We start from the raw sequence: 12,913 nt of genomic DNA, 5'->3' as shown, positions 1-12,913 counted from the left end.
CTGCTGCCAGTTAATACGGGCAGTACTGTATTGAGCTAGATGGTCAGACTTGCTATAAGGCAGCTCCCTATGTCTTTAAGTATACCGTAGTTAAATTATATGCCACTTTTACACACTTCCCAAAGTGGCTCACAATAAACATAAACATTATCTTTTCATGATTTGTAACATATTGTGCTTTGAATTTACTGATACGCTTTTAAATAAACATTTAGCATTGCAAAGCGTATCAGTAAATTCAAGAAGGGCAAAATCAAACACTCAGTGAACATAGGATACATTTAGTGTTACACCGTAGTAATCTAGACATAATGCATAACAAGGGCAAAGCAAAATAATAAAGAAGAAGGGGGGGGGAGCTAATCCACACTACCAGTTCTCATCTTGCTGCTCTCCAACAGGACGCGGTGGTGTGGTGTAAATGAAGTTCAGAGAGCTCCTTCCTCTTTTCAGCACCATTCATTATTAGGTTTACTGGGGACAGCTCCCTGCTCTCAAGTGCAGCTGTAAGAAAGACATCGGTTTTCTCAGCTGGTCTAATATGCTTCCTGCATCTAAGCAGCTCAAAATGTCAGTGTTTCCCTCTGAATTACTTCATACTGTCTTGCATCACCATACAACCTCTCTGCACCGAGAAGTGCAGACCCTTGCCCTCCTGCTGGACCTTCAGGCGTTGGGAAAAGTTGTATTCTTAATTATCACCACCACCAGCTTTTCTCACCAGATGGCTTCCATATTGGATCATTTGCTGCAGGACTCTTGTGTGGGTCTGCTCTTTCATACCCCAGGAATAATGGAATACCCTCAAACACACTATTTCTGGTCTACCTCATTTATTCAGGATAACACATATAAAAAAACAGTAAAAAGAAGTGCACAATAATAAAAAAATATTATTAAACACAGCAGAATGCAGAGCAGCAGTTAAGTTTTATTTCACATGCATTCCAGTGTGTTAGAAAGAACAGTGCTGTGTGAGCAGTAGGATATTTTGAAGAATAGAAGGGACTAAGGCTGTCTAAAATGATGCCCATTGAAAAGAAAAAAGTATTTTTTCAGCCTACTGTGGAAACAGGGGACATTGGATGGGGAGGATTATCCAGCAGATGTGAACTTTAAGCAATATTCTGAATATGGAGGAATAAAGTGGGGTATGTGGTACAACTGCTGACTCACAACTGATTGAAATGTGATGCTTTCTGATGAATCAGACCACTTGACCATCAAGTCCAATATTGTCTACTGCTCTAACCGGAAACAGGTATCGTTAGCCCTTTAACCCCTTCAGATCCTTTTAACTGCAGATGCCAGGGCTAAACCTAGGACTCATGAAATCAAAACATGAGCTCTGCCACATGCCCCTCTACTGACAATATGGATTGTTTAATTGATTTGTGTGCCAGACTTATCTAACGGACATGTGGTATTATTTTATTATATGTACCACTGAAGCAGTCACAAAATTAAAAGACGCCTGCTTCTTGGGAGAAAAGCAATGACAAACCTAGACAGCATCTTAAAAAGCAGAGACATCACCTTGCTGATAAAGGTCCATATATTTAAAGCTATGGTTTTCCCAGGAGTGATGTATGGAAGTGAGAGCTGGACCATAAAGAAGGCTGATCGCCGAAGAATTGATGCTTTTGAATTATGGTGCTGGAGGAGACTCTTGAGAGTCCCATGGACTGCCAGAAGATCAAACCTATCCATTCTGAAGGAAATCAGCCCTGAGTGCTCACTGGAAGGACAGATCATGAAGCTGAGGCTCCAATACTTTGGCCACCTCATGAGACGACAAGACTCCCTGGAAAAGACCCTGATGTTGGGAAAGACTGAGGGCACAAGGAGAAGGGGACGACAGAGGACGAGATGGTTGGACAGTGTTCTCGAAGCTACCAACATGAGTTTGACCAAGCTGCAGGAGGCAGTGGAAGACAGGAGTGCCTGGCATGCTCTGGTTCATGGGGTCACGGAGTCGGACACGACTAAACAACTAAACAATAACAACCACTGAATCGTGCATAACTATAGTGGTTTTATGAATGGGGGAAATAAAATTAGTAGCTTTGCGAAATAATCCACTCTCAATTTAGATTTTCAATTAAGTTTCTACCTACGAGATTAGAGCTAGAAAATTTAAAAATAAACCATTGGATAACTTCTTGTGAACTGAGGATGCCCCCCCCCCCCATATTATAAATCAAATATTCCATTATTACTGCTTGCAGAACCTCAAATGGAACCTCTCAGGATGCCAACTGCATTCTAACTGCAACATTAGGCCCCCAGGTTGCAAAAACTGCAGGCAAACGCTTGTACTACAAGTAGAAGAGACACAAGAGTAATGCTTTGTTCTTGCAGAATTTTAATAATGCCTAATGTAAATTCCACTTTTCAATAAAGTGTTGTTCTTCTAGAAAGTGCATCATAAAGTTCAGAATTGGCCTCATGTACAATGCTTGTAGCAAATTATATTATGGATACACCACATCTTGATAATCTATAATAACTTCTACCTGTGACACCTACCATGTTTGGTCTAGAGAGCAAATCTCCCAAACAGCCAGGCTTCTAAAAGCAAGCACATACCAATCTGCCCCTGTGATGCCCAGTCAACTCTGCTCAAGTGGCCTAAGTAGAAGCCTGAAAACCTTGCATGATGCTGAAAATTGCTGCCTGGAAGTGGTGCAGGCCTTAGGATGCTTCCACATCTTACCTTAAAAAGACAAAAGTAGGTTCACCCTCCCAGTCTGGACCTATTAAAGAAATACCAACAGCTGGGTGTGGGTAGAATGGCACCCTAATCTGCTAATCAAAGCAGCCCAGCCCATTAAGAGTCCTGGATCAGGCCAATGGTTCAGCATCCTATTCTCAGTAGCCAACCAGATTCCTGTAGGAAGCCTGCAAACTACACTCTCCCCACCTGCAGCTGGTCTTCACACACACTAACAAAATAATGAGGAATTTCTACCTGTGAGGACAAATACTATTTTTTTCACACTGTCCACAAAAGTTACCAGGACTTAGTTAGCTGCAATGCTAAGCTTGGTAAGGCTTCTTCCATTCTCCACTGCCTCTGTAGTGAAGGGTTGAGGCTGACTCCACAAGTCCATGAGAGCCGCTGTGGTGCAGTGGCATTATCATAGCCAAGAGGCACAAATATTGCTGATCCAAGGGCCTGGGAGACCAGGGTTCGAATCCCCATTTGGCCAAGAATGGGTGACCTTGGGCCAGCCTAACCCGCCTCAAAGGGTTGTGGGGGTGGAGAGGGGAGAGCTATGTGCACCATTATGCGCTCTTGGGGGAATAAAATGAAGAACCCCCAAATTACACTCGCGTGGAGACACATGCCTACTCTCCTCCTCTTCCAGGCCCCTTGCTCCCCGGTACTTCAGCGTCAGCGCTCCCCCACCCGTTAACTCTGACAGGGAAGGGCCGCGGGAGGAGGTTCCCCTCAGAGGTCGCGCACCGTCTACCTGCGGCCGCGCCACGTGAGCACCATTATCGCCCCGGGCGCGCGAGGTCACGGGGCCCTCGGCGCCTCAGGCGCGGCTCCGCCTCGCGAGCGCTCCTCCCTCGCCGGCCTCGTGGCGGTGCCTTCCTGGGCGTCCTTTCGAAGCTCGTCCCTCCGGGGTGGTCCTCCTCTCTCGGAAGCTCCACTGCAGCAAGAAAAAAAGCTGCTCCCGCTTGCCGGGGGAAGAGTTCCCCAGGCCGCCGCCGCGGTTGGCCAAAGCCGAACTGTAGGGGAGGAGCCTGGGCTTTAATGCACCATCAGGTTCCAGTAAAGCCGCCGCCGCCGCCACAGCACAAGCCCGAGCAGCTTGCAGCAGCAGCAGCGACGACTCGCGCTCCGCCAGCCTGGGCTGTTCGGCGGCGCTTTGCAGCAGAGCCCAGCCCGCGGCACTCCGCGCCCCACCTCCCGCCTGCCTGCCGCAGCGGCGCCAGTCCTCCTGCCTCCCCGGAGAGAGAGGGAGAGAGACCCCCGCCTCTCCACCCTCACCGCCTCGGGCCGTGGCTTCACGGAACACCCGCCCCCCTCCGCACTGAAATAATTAAAGAAAAAGAGAAGAAGAAGAAGAAACCCAGCGAGGAAGAAGAGCCTTGACGCCGGAGCTGTGCGATCTTTGCAGGAGCGGACACCATTTTGTGGCTAGCGGCAGCCTGACTTGCTGCATGCGGAGGAGAGGTGGGCAGCCAAAAGGGGAACCTGTTGGGCGTCGCGATCGGGAAGTCGCCCAGCTGCGGCACTTCTTCGCCCTGGAATTGGGGGTTGTAGCAGCGTCCCTGGGAATCGGATCGTGCGCGGCAGCGGCAGCCTTGGGAAGAGGAGGAGGAGGGAATTCGCAGGTTGTGCAGCAGCAGCAACCGCAACGTCGGCAGCAGCACCAGCAGCAGGCGGCGAAGGGGAATTGGACCTTGCGCATCCCCATTCCTGGGTGGAGGCGAAGGAGATTTGCACCTTTGCGTCAACGGCACGAAGAGAAAAGCATTTGGACCTTTGCAACAGCAGCGTCCCTGACAGGAGGAGGAGGAGGTGAAAGCTTGCTTGCATATATATAGATTACATATATATATACATACACGTACATATTTCCCCCCCTTGCAGGGCAGGAGCATGTTGGTTTCGATGCAGCTCCCCTTCCCTCCTGTCCACTGATCCCAGGCTTGGTGGGGCGATGATGGATACTTGCCCGCTTGTTCTCACTTCCCACAAAAGTAAGCCCGCTGTCAATGGAGGAGGACATTGATACCCGCAAGATAAACAACAGTTTCCTGCGCGATCACAGCTATGCAACAGAAGGTAATGGATGGCCCAGCCGCTTTTTTTGGGGGGGGGGAGTAAATAAATAAATAAATAATGGGGTGGGTGAAGAAGAGAGGCAGTCCACTGCGGGGAGGCTCCTTGCCAAAGAGCAGCTCCGAGTCAGCAGCACAACGGCGCTGCGCTTGGCGACAAGATCGGACCTAGCGGGGCAATAGCGGGGAATTGGTGGCGTGGTTGTTTGGTTTGGCAGCTGTGCTGGCAAGACGCGCCATAGGGCGCCGGTGCCTGGGAAGCTGGGGCCCCGAGCAGCAGGTGGATCAGGGCGGAAGATCCCTCGAGCACTGGTCGAGGGCGCCTCCGGTTCATTGGGGCCCTGATCGCACCTCGGCGTGCTCCGCTCCCCAGGTGTCTGCAGCCTCCCCTTGCATCCGGTGTTTGCGCTCTCTCTCGGCTGCTACCTCTTAATGCTCGGGGAAGTGTAAATTAATGACTGGTTGCTTACAAGGCAGGAATTGGGCCGGTTCACTCTGCTGGGGGGCTGCGTTACCCAAGCTCGGCAATGCAACGATTCAGCGCCAGGGAGGGTGGGGGTAAACCCTGGATGTATCACGATGACGACAGACCCAAGCTGTTTCTCGTGGAAAGGGCCAGGGAGCTGTAAGGCAGGTGTCGACATGCTTACGGGAAACGAATGCAATGGTAGGTAGCCGTGCTGCAGAGTCGATTCCGTTGAATCAACTGGGAGTGGAAAGGAAAAGGGGGTTAAAACAGAGGTGTCGTGGATGAAGGGAAAGAAATGGCTTCACTGGGCCTGGTTTTCTCACTGATAATGGGTCCTTGTCTTGCGGTCTCACCCCCCCCCCCTTTCAATTCATCAGAGTCTTCAGTGAGCCACTACTGAAGATATTGAGCCTTGGCTCTGAATATAAAATGGAGAGACAGGATGGTGGGGAGGGAGGGTAAAACAAGGATTTACTTGAAATAGGTAGTGGGGGGAAGGAGGGTGGAATCTAAACTTAGCTCCTCTGTGATTTACTTAATCTGCAAATAAATCCCAGGAGGGTTGGAGGTAGCTGCATGTGGCTCTGGCTTGTTCCTGTAGTTCCGTTCCCAAGTACCCTGTTTCTCATATTTTAAGACATACCCATAAAATAAGCCAGAGCAGGATTTTTAAGCATTCAAGGAATATAAGCCATACCCCGAAAATAAGACATAGTGATAGGCGCAGCAGCAATGCCGGCCGCGGCAGGAGGAAGAGGAAAAAAATAAGACATCCCTTGAAAATAAGCCATAGTGTGTTTTTTTGAGGAAAAAATAAATATAAGACATGTCTTATAATATGAGAAACACGGTATGTGAGCCCACCACTGGGCCATGCAGTGGTGATGGTGGAAATAGGAAATGGGGTCTTGTGTCTGAAATAGGCGTTGGTATTCTTGGGGTTTGGCCAAAATCTTTAGGTTGGCAGTGATTTTTTTGCTTTCAAGACAAGAAGGTTTATGGAGGGCGGAAATTGGGTACCACAATACCTGACCTCCCAAATGTGTTTAGGGTTTAGGATTGATTGTTAAATCCTCTGGGAATTGTAGCTCTGTCAGGGGAATAGAGGTCTCCCAAGAGCTCTCAGTGCCCTTAACAAAATATAGTTCCCAGCATTCTTTGGGGGAGGTCACGAGTGTTTAAAGTGGTATGATACTGCTTTAAATATATAATGCAAATGGGACCTTGGTTGGAAACAACTCTGTTTCCATTTAGACAGTGGAAATAGCCAGAGCAGGCCAAGATATGCAGAAGGCTACAATAATGTGGGCAGATAATAGGTTGGGGCTGCAGTTGGTACCTGGGAGTAAGTCCCATTGAACTCACAGAGACTTACTTCTGAGTAGATGAGTTTAGGATTTGACTGTTCCTGTACATTACAAATGGTTGCTTAAAAAAATAAGAGTTTTATTGCTAAAACTGGGTCATGATTGAAGCCTTCTATTGGATGAAATGGGGAAAGGTTCTGCTGTTCTGTTGGAGGCAGTTTATGTAAGTTAATCAAAAAGATCCATTTAATCCTTTGTGGTAAATTAGGCGGTACTCAAATGTGTGGCTGTCTTAACTGTCATAACTTCAAGGCCTTCTAAGCCACCTCCTCAGGCTACTGCTTGACTGATTCCCCCAAGGATTGCCCTGCTAGAACTTCCCTAGGAATCTGATCACTGATTCCAGCAATAATTTAAAATCTGCATAATTCTGAACACACCTACTTACAGTATATAGAAATGGCTCTTAAAAAGATAGCCTATTCCCAGGGAATTTTAGGTATATTAGTTAACTTATGTATGTGTGTCTGCCTCTTACTCATGCAGAACAAAGCAACACTTTGATATTTCTGAGCAAAATGGAGAATGGATAAAGATCCAAGGAATTTGGTGTTTTTCTTCCCCACACAGAAAAACTATGAGTAAGACATTCCATTGCAGCCTTTATGCTGGCTGTTCTAAGTAGGATGAATTGGATTTTCAAGTGAAGATGGTGTTGTATTAACAGGGGGGATATGGCATCTCCCCCCCCCCCCGTAACCTGTTGCTAGTTGGAAACAGTATAGGGTTGTCTTTTAAGGCATGCCTTGAATCCTATACTTCTGTGCAGAGCAAATAATGTAGGCCTATAGTCCATCATCATCAATAGGCAATAGTTAAAATAATTCCTTAAGCAGCTCCACCCATTTTCAGTGCAAGCCCTGTACACACTATGACCCAATTCACAAATAACACTTAAGCCAAACCATGGCTTACCTTGAATGAGCAAAACATTGGGTTCCTGGAGAGAAGGTTGAGACCTCCAGGCCTGCTGCAGTGAGGCAAGTCAGAGCTTGGCTTAGTGTTATGTCAAAACCTGGGCTCATGGTTTATCTCACTCCTGATAAGCTTCAATCTATAGCCAATGTTTGTTTTATCGCCCTCCACATGCATTTTGTATGAAGCAGCTAAACCACAAGCCTCGGTTTGTATGTAATGCTATGCCCAACCATGGCTTAGTTTACAGCTGTGTGTCAGCAGCAGGAAGACTGGCGGAGGAGCAAGGTGGCCATGATCTTTTATCTCAGAGCTGCTCATTTGTGCTAAGCCATGGCTTGGCTTAGCATTATTGCAAACTGGGCCTGTGTGATACAGTTACATTGCTGCCACAGTATAGGTCTCTGTGTGTATATATGGCAATCTGCTTTTTAAAGGTAAGGAATCATTCTCGAATCCTGCTTGCGGATTTCCCATGGGCATCTGGTTGACCTATCACTGTGAGAACAGGATGTTGGACTAGATGGGCCATTGGCAGGATCCACCAAGCTCTGCTTATGTTATTATGTTCTTTATAGGTCTCTCCGAAGCTAGTCTGTCTCAATTGTATGTAACAGATATTGCTTCAATCCCTTGTGGATCATATCTCACTTCCCTTTTTGGTTTGCTTCAGGCAACGTTTGGCATTAATGAACACAGAGGGCTATTGAATATAATACATCTACCATGTGGAATGTTAAATCTCTCTCATAATCTCTATATCCAGGATCTCTCATACTATGGGGCAACAAAACAATAATAATTCATTGATGGAAGGTGTAGGAAGAGAGGTAGTTTCCAACCTCATCTACTGTATGCATTTATTTATTTTGTCATTGTCCCCCAAAGTGTCTTCCATTTAAAACAAACAAACAAAAACACACATACAATGTGGATTGATTCAGTACCATTGTGGATACATTTGCTGCTTGGGCACTCTCTGGGCCTGCTGCTCTAGTTGTTTGTTTGAAACAACTGGATGAGATCTTTGAGTGTTTTATAACAGATATCATTGCTTGTCCTTCTGCCTGCTACCTAATTCTGGTGCAACAAAGGGAAAGTCCTGTTATGCACTTTGCCACGAGGAAGCTTCTCTCCTGATTGCAAGTATATGAGAGCACCTCATAGATCCATAGATGGGGCAGAGGGTTTCAGTGGAACTTTGAAGTGCATTTTGTCCTACCTTGCTAGCGCTCTCTCTCTCTCTCTCACACACACACACACACACAGACACACACACACCTTTTCAGGCAAAATGGAACAAAGGTGCTTGGGTTTGAACCAAGGTGCTTGCAAGGGAGCATGAAACAGAGGAACCACATAGACTTCCCCTTGTCTAGAGTTTCATTCCTTAGCTTGCACTGCTCCATGTATTCTGCACTTAGCTGATCAAACATTAAAATATGTAGCATCATCTGGCTTAATTGTGTTTTTTTTTCTAGAATATAATTGGTAAAGCATTAACAAAGTATATGCTCCATAAATGTGGTTTTTGACCATGTCTCAATGCTGCCTAGACAGATCTGGTCAGTCTTTAACACTTGTTTTTGTAAAGTACCATCCTGCTTTCCCTCCTATTCCTAGGAGCACTGCTCTTTAAATTGGGGTCCCTTTGTGACAAATCCAAGGGACTGTGGTCCTTCTGTGTGCTAAGTTGTTTGGCTTTCTGTAATCTGCTTGTGCCTAAGGGGAAGTCTGAGTCATCTGGGACGACCCCCCCCCCAATGAGAGCCTGACTCAAAAGTGCTTTCTGGGCCAGGAAACCTCTGCTGATGCACTGGGAAAGGTGGAACTGCAGGCAGTACTGTGTTGTTCGATGTAAGAATTCCCAGCTGCAACAAAACTGGGTTTCTCCCTGTCCCTAAAAAAATAAAATGAAAACTAGCACGAATCGTTGGAGCTGGCATCCAGGTTTGGAAACGAATACAAACCAAGTACTCCCTCCCTGAAGGTTTTGGGGCCTCTCAGAAATCATGTTCCTGCCTGTGTGTGAATGCCAAGAAATCATATGAAACAATAAACCTTTTTCTTCCATTCAACTCCCAAGCAGGTGTCCAGAATAAGCATCTCAAATTAACCTGCCCAATCATTCTGGCAGAGACTTGCAGAATAAGTAGCACGCTGAGTCACTTGGCGAATTAGCAGTAAATTGAGGAGTGAGGGTATCATGGAAGCGATTCTACGTGTAGTTGGCATCTTTGGGAGAAAGAGCTATTAAGAGTCCAGTCTGGAGTAAATTGAATTTTATTGAAGCAACCACTAGGTGGCCCTCCTAGAGGAAGCTAATCTCTGCCAATATAGTACAGTATTTTTATTTTTTTCGGAGAGGGGGCCGGATTCAGACCATATAATCCAAATAAAGCACCTTAGCTGTTGTGGGTATTCTTCTAGTGTATCTATCAATAGATACTGTTCCACATCTGCTGATGTTGCTGCTGTTGTTTTTAAACACCACAACACAAATTGTCTCCAAAGATAAAGGATTGATGATGAGAAATCTTGTTTAGAAATAAATAAATGGGATGGGTTGAGAAATTGTTTCTACAACAGGAGCAGTAGTTTGGGATAATTCATGGGTAACACATGTGGAAACCGTTATGTTGGATTGAGCAGGCCATGTGGCCATTTCAGTAAGTACCTGTATGAACAGATCTTTCCAAACAGAAAAAAATCTGTATTGAAATCAGCCTGCAGCGTTGCTTCTTTAATTGATTATCACATTTATATCCTACCTTTTCTCTAAGGAGTTCCTGGTGGTATATATACAGATGGATGGCCATCTATCATGGATGCTTTGGTGGAGATTCCTGCATCGCATAGAATCTCACATAGAATCACATCACATAGAATCCTATGATTCTATTATTCCCTTCCTGTGTTTTTAACCACACAACAACCCTGTGATCTAGTTTAGGCTGAAAAATGATGATTGGGCAGGGTGAGGAAGCATCATGGCTGAACGTAGATTTGCATCCAGGCCTTAGTTGAGCATTCCAACCGCTACACCAAACTGTCTATACAGTGGGATTCTCCACTTAACTCTATCCTGGTGTGCATTCCAGCCTCTTTTATTTGTGCCCTTATAAACAAGATGTAATTCAGTTAGATGTCCCTTTGGGTTGTGCTATTTTGAATGAGTGTTAGGGCTCAGCAAACTTAAGTCTATTCCTTAGTCATGCCCCTCAAATAATATTTTATGGAATGGCTTAATATTCCGCAAAGGTTATGATGCTAATGGAATAGACACACAAAGATTTGCATGGTTTGTTTGTATCCTTATTTATATCCTCAGATTTGCTAATGAATTTGTAAAGATGCAGGGTAATCTACCTTGGTGATTAACGAGGAATTTTGATTCCCCGCCCCCAATATTCCATGATGGGGCTGTTTTCCCTAAATTTCATTTGGGGCAAATATCCTGCCAACAAAACCACTTTTAACAGATTTATCTCTACCTTTGTTTTGTTTCAAAGCATAATCATTGCTTTTCTTGTAATTAATCCTGCCATTGCCTTCTCAGGCCTTCATTTTCTCATCTTAATGTCTACTGTTCCTTTCTTTTTAATTTTATTTATAGTTTTCATTGTATACATTTCAATAAGTTTACAAAAATTATAACATTTCAAACAGTTTGACTTCCTTCCTCTTTTCTGGGATTCCTTAAATTTAATTTATCATTTCCTGCACATTCTAAATCAACTTAATTTATGCTTTTAGTTACTTATTTTAATTCTATATTCTTTTTAAAACTGAAGGTTATGTCTGTACTATTCCTGACCTATTTGAGCTCAGTGTTCTAGCTTTGACCAGAAAGTGTTCATAACAAATATTTCCCTCCTTTCTGCACCTGCTTCTACCATCGGATGCCTGGGGCAACCTTTAAAACATGAACTTGGAACTTGTCTCACATTGATGGTTACTCAAGGAATCCTTAACCTTTCAGAAGCACAGTCTTTCCCTCATGTATTGTAAAGGGCAGCTTCCTGTGCTTGAGAACAAAAGTAGCCAGAAGTCATCAGTGCAGTGAGAGGCAACCTGTCTTGACTGTGGCAGGTTCTGGGTGTTACATTTGTGTTATGCATACTCCCCTGACTGTACTGGCCATTGATTCAATTTCCTTACCTTGCATCTATTGCTGCTGGCAGGCATTTGAGGATCTTCTGTAGAAAGCAAACGAATGCATTTTTCCTTACACTGACAGAATTTTAAAAAGATTTAACTTTGCTTTAAGGGGTTGGATTTTGCTGTGCTGGAAACTTTAAAAGCTTTCTTACTTTAGGAGCTGACTTGAGAAATAACTCTCTGAATTCCTTACTTTTAAAGAGAGCTGGTGCCCTCTGCAAAATCTTACATTAACTTTCTCATTTTCACACGTTTTGAAATTGAAGAACGGAAATGGTGCACCTGAAGTATCCAAAATAATTACATAAATCAAAAGAGCCATTTCAATTTTAATCCCCCCTCTTTCTGCCTGAAGATTATGTATGTGAATCTTGCAGCTTGTGCAGTCTCAGATAGCAGAGATGCACTCTTATTTCATGTATTTGCAAGTCCCAGATAAGCCCAGGGCTGTGTGTATTCTGCAGTCCTGTGACATATTAAAAAAAATTCCTTCAGTAGCACCTTAAAGACCAACTAAGTTTTTATTTTGGTATTTTCCTTCAGGTGCTACTGAAGGAATTTTTTTTATTTTACTTCGATCCAGACCAACACGGCTACCTACCTGTAAACTGTGACATATTAGTTATTGGTTTGAGAATTCAACATCCTAGGAATTTAAGGGTTTGTTTTTTTAGTTAAAAAGAAATGTGAGATAGCTCAGTTGATAGAGCATGAAACTCTTAATCCCAGGGTCATGGGTTTGAGTCCCATGTTAACCAAAAGATTCCTGCATTGCAGGGGTTGGACTAGATGACCCTTGGGCCCCTTCCAACTACGATTCTTTGAAATCATTTCTTGACCTCATGGCTTTAAAGGTAGTTCTGACTAATTTGCAGTCAATGAGGCAACAGTTGATAGCTATGCAGGGCTTCCAGTGATTAGCGACTAGCAGTTCACTGCCCTTCAGAAGCGAACCCCATCAATTTCAGTGGCTCTGACTTCCAAGTTAGTGCTTTGTGGAGCTGCTCTTGAATAATATTGCCATGTGGGAGCCAGTGCAGAATATGAGATTACCTGTCTTTCTTAACTGGTGTGAGCTGTGGGTGAGATACTGCACTTGTTCTAGCATTGGCAGTAAGTTATGAGCACAAGAATGACTCAAGGTTCTGGTTTTGACTTTTAAAGTTGTATAACAATCCCTGTGTATTTTGGGGACCACCTCCTC

The 12,913-nt window shown here is 44.8% G+C and overlaps 1 protein-coding gene across 2 annotated transcripts in view; it reads left to right on the top strand.

Annotated features, from left to right (window-relative positions):
* The window catches only part of PPP2R2B (protein phosphatase 2 regulatory subunit Bbeta), a 232,005-nt gene that overhangs the window by 58,546 nt on the left and 160,546 nt on the right, over positions 1-12,913 (top strand). The window contains exon 1 of one of the 2 annotated variants that reach the window (XM_035105327.2): positions 3,879-4,801. The exons of the other annotated variant lie outside the window; for it this stretch is intronic. Coding sequence (XP_034961218.1) covers positions 4,732-4,801 — 70 coding nt within the window. The 5' untranslated portion in view covers positions 3,879-4,731. Of the gene's footprint in view, positions 1-3,878; positions 4,802-12,913 lie in introns of those variants that run through there. 2 annotated transcript variants of the gene reach the window in all.

The sequence above is a fragment of the Zootoca vivipara genome, chromosome 2 (genome assembly GCF_963506605.1).
Source record: "Zootoca vivipara chromosome 2, rZooViv1.1, whole genome shotgun sequence".
NCBI lineage: Eukaryota > Metazoa > Chordata > Lepidosauria > Squamata > Lacertidae > Zootoca > Zootoca vivipara.
Note: the sequence above shows the minus strand (reverse complement) of the source record. Positions and strands in the feature narration are given on the sequence as shown.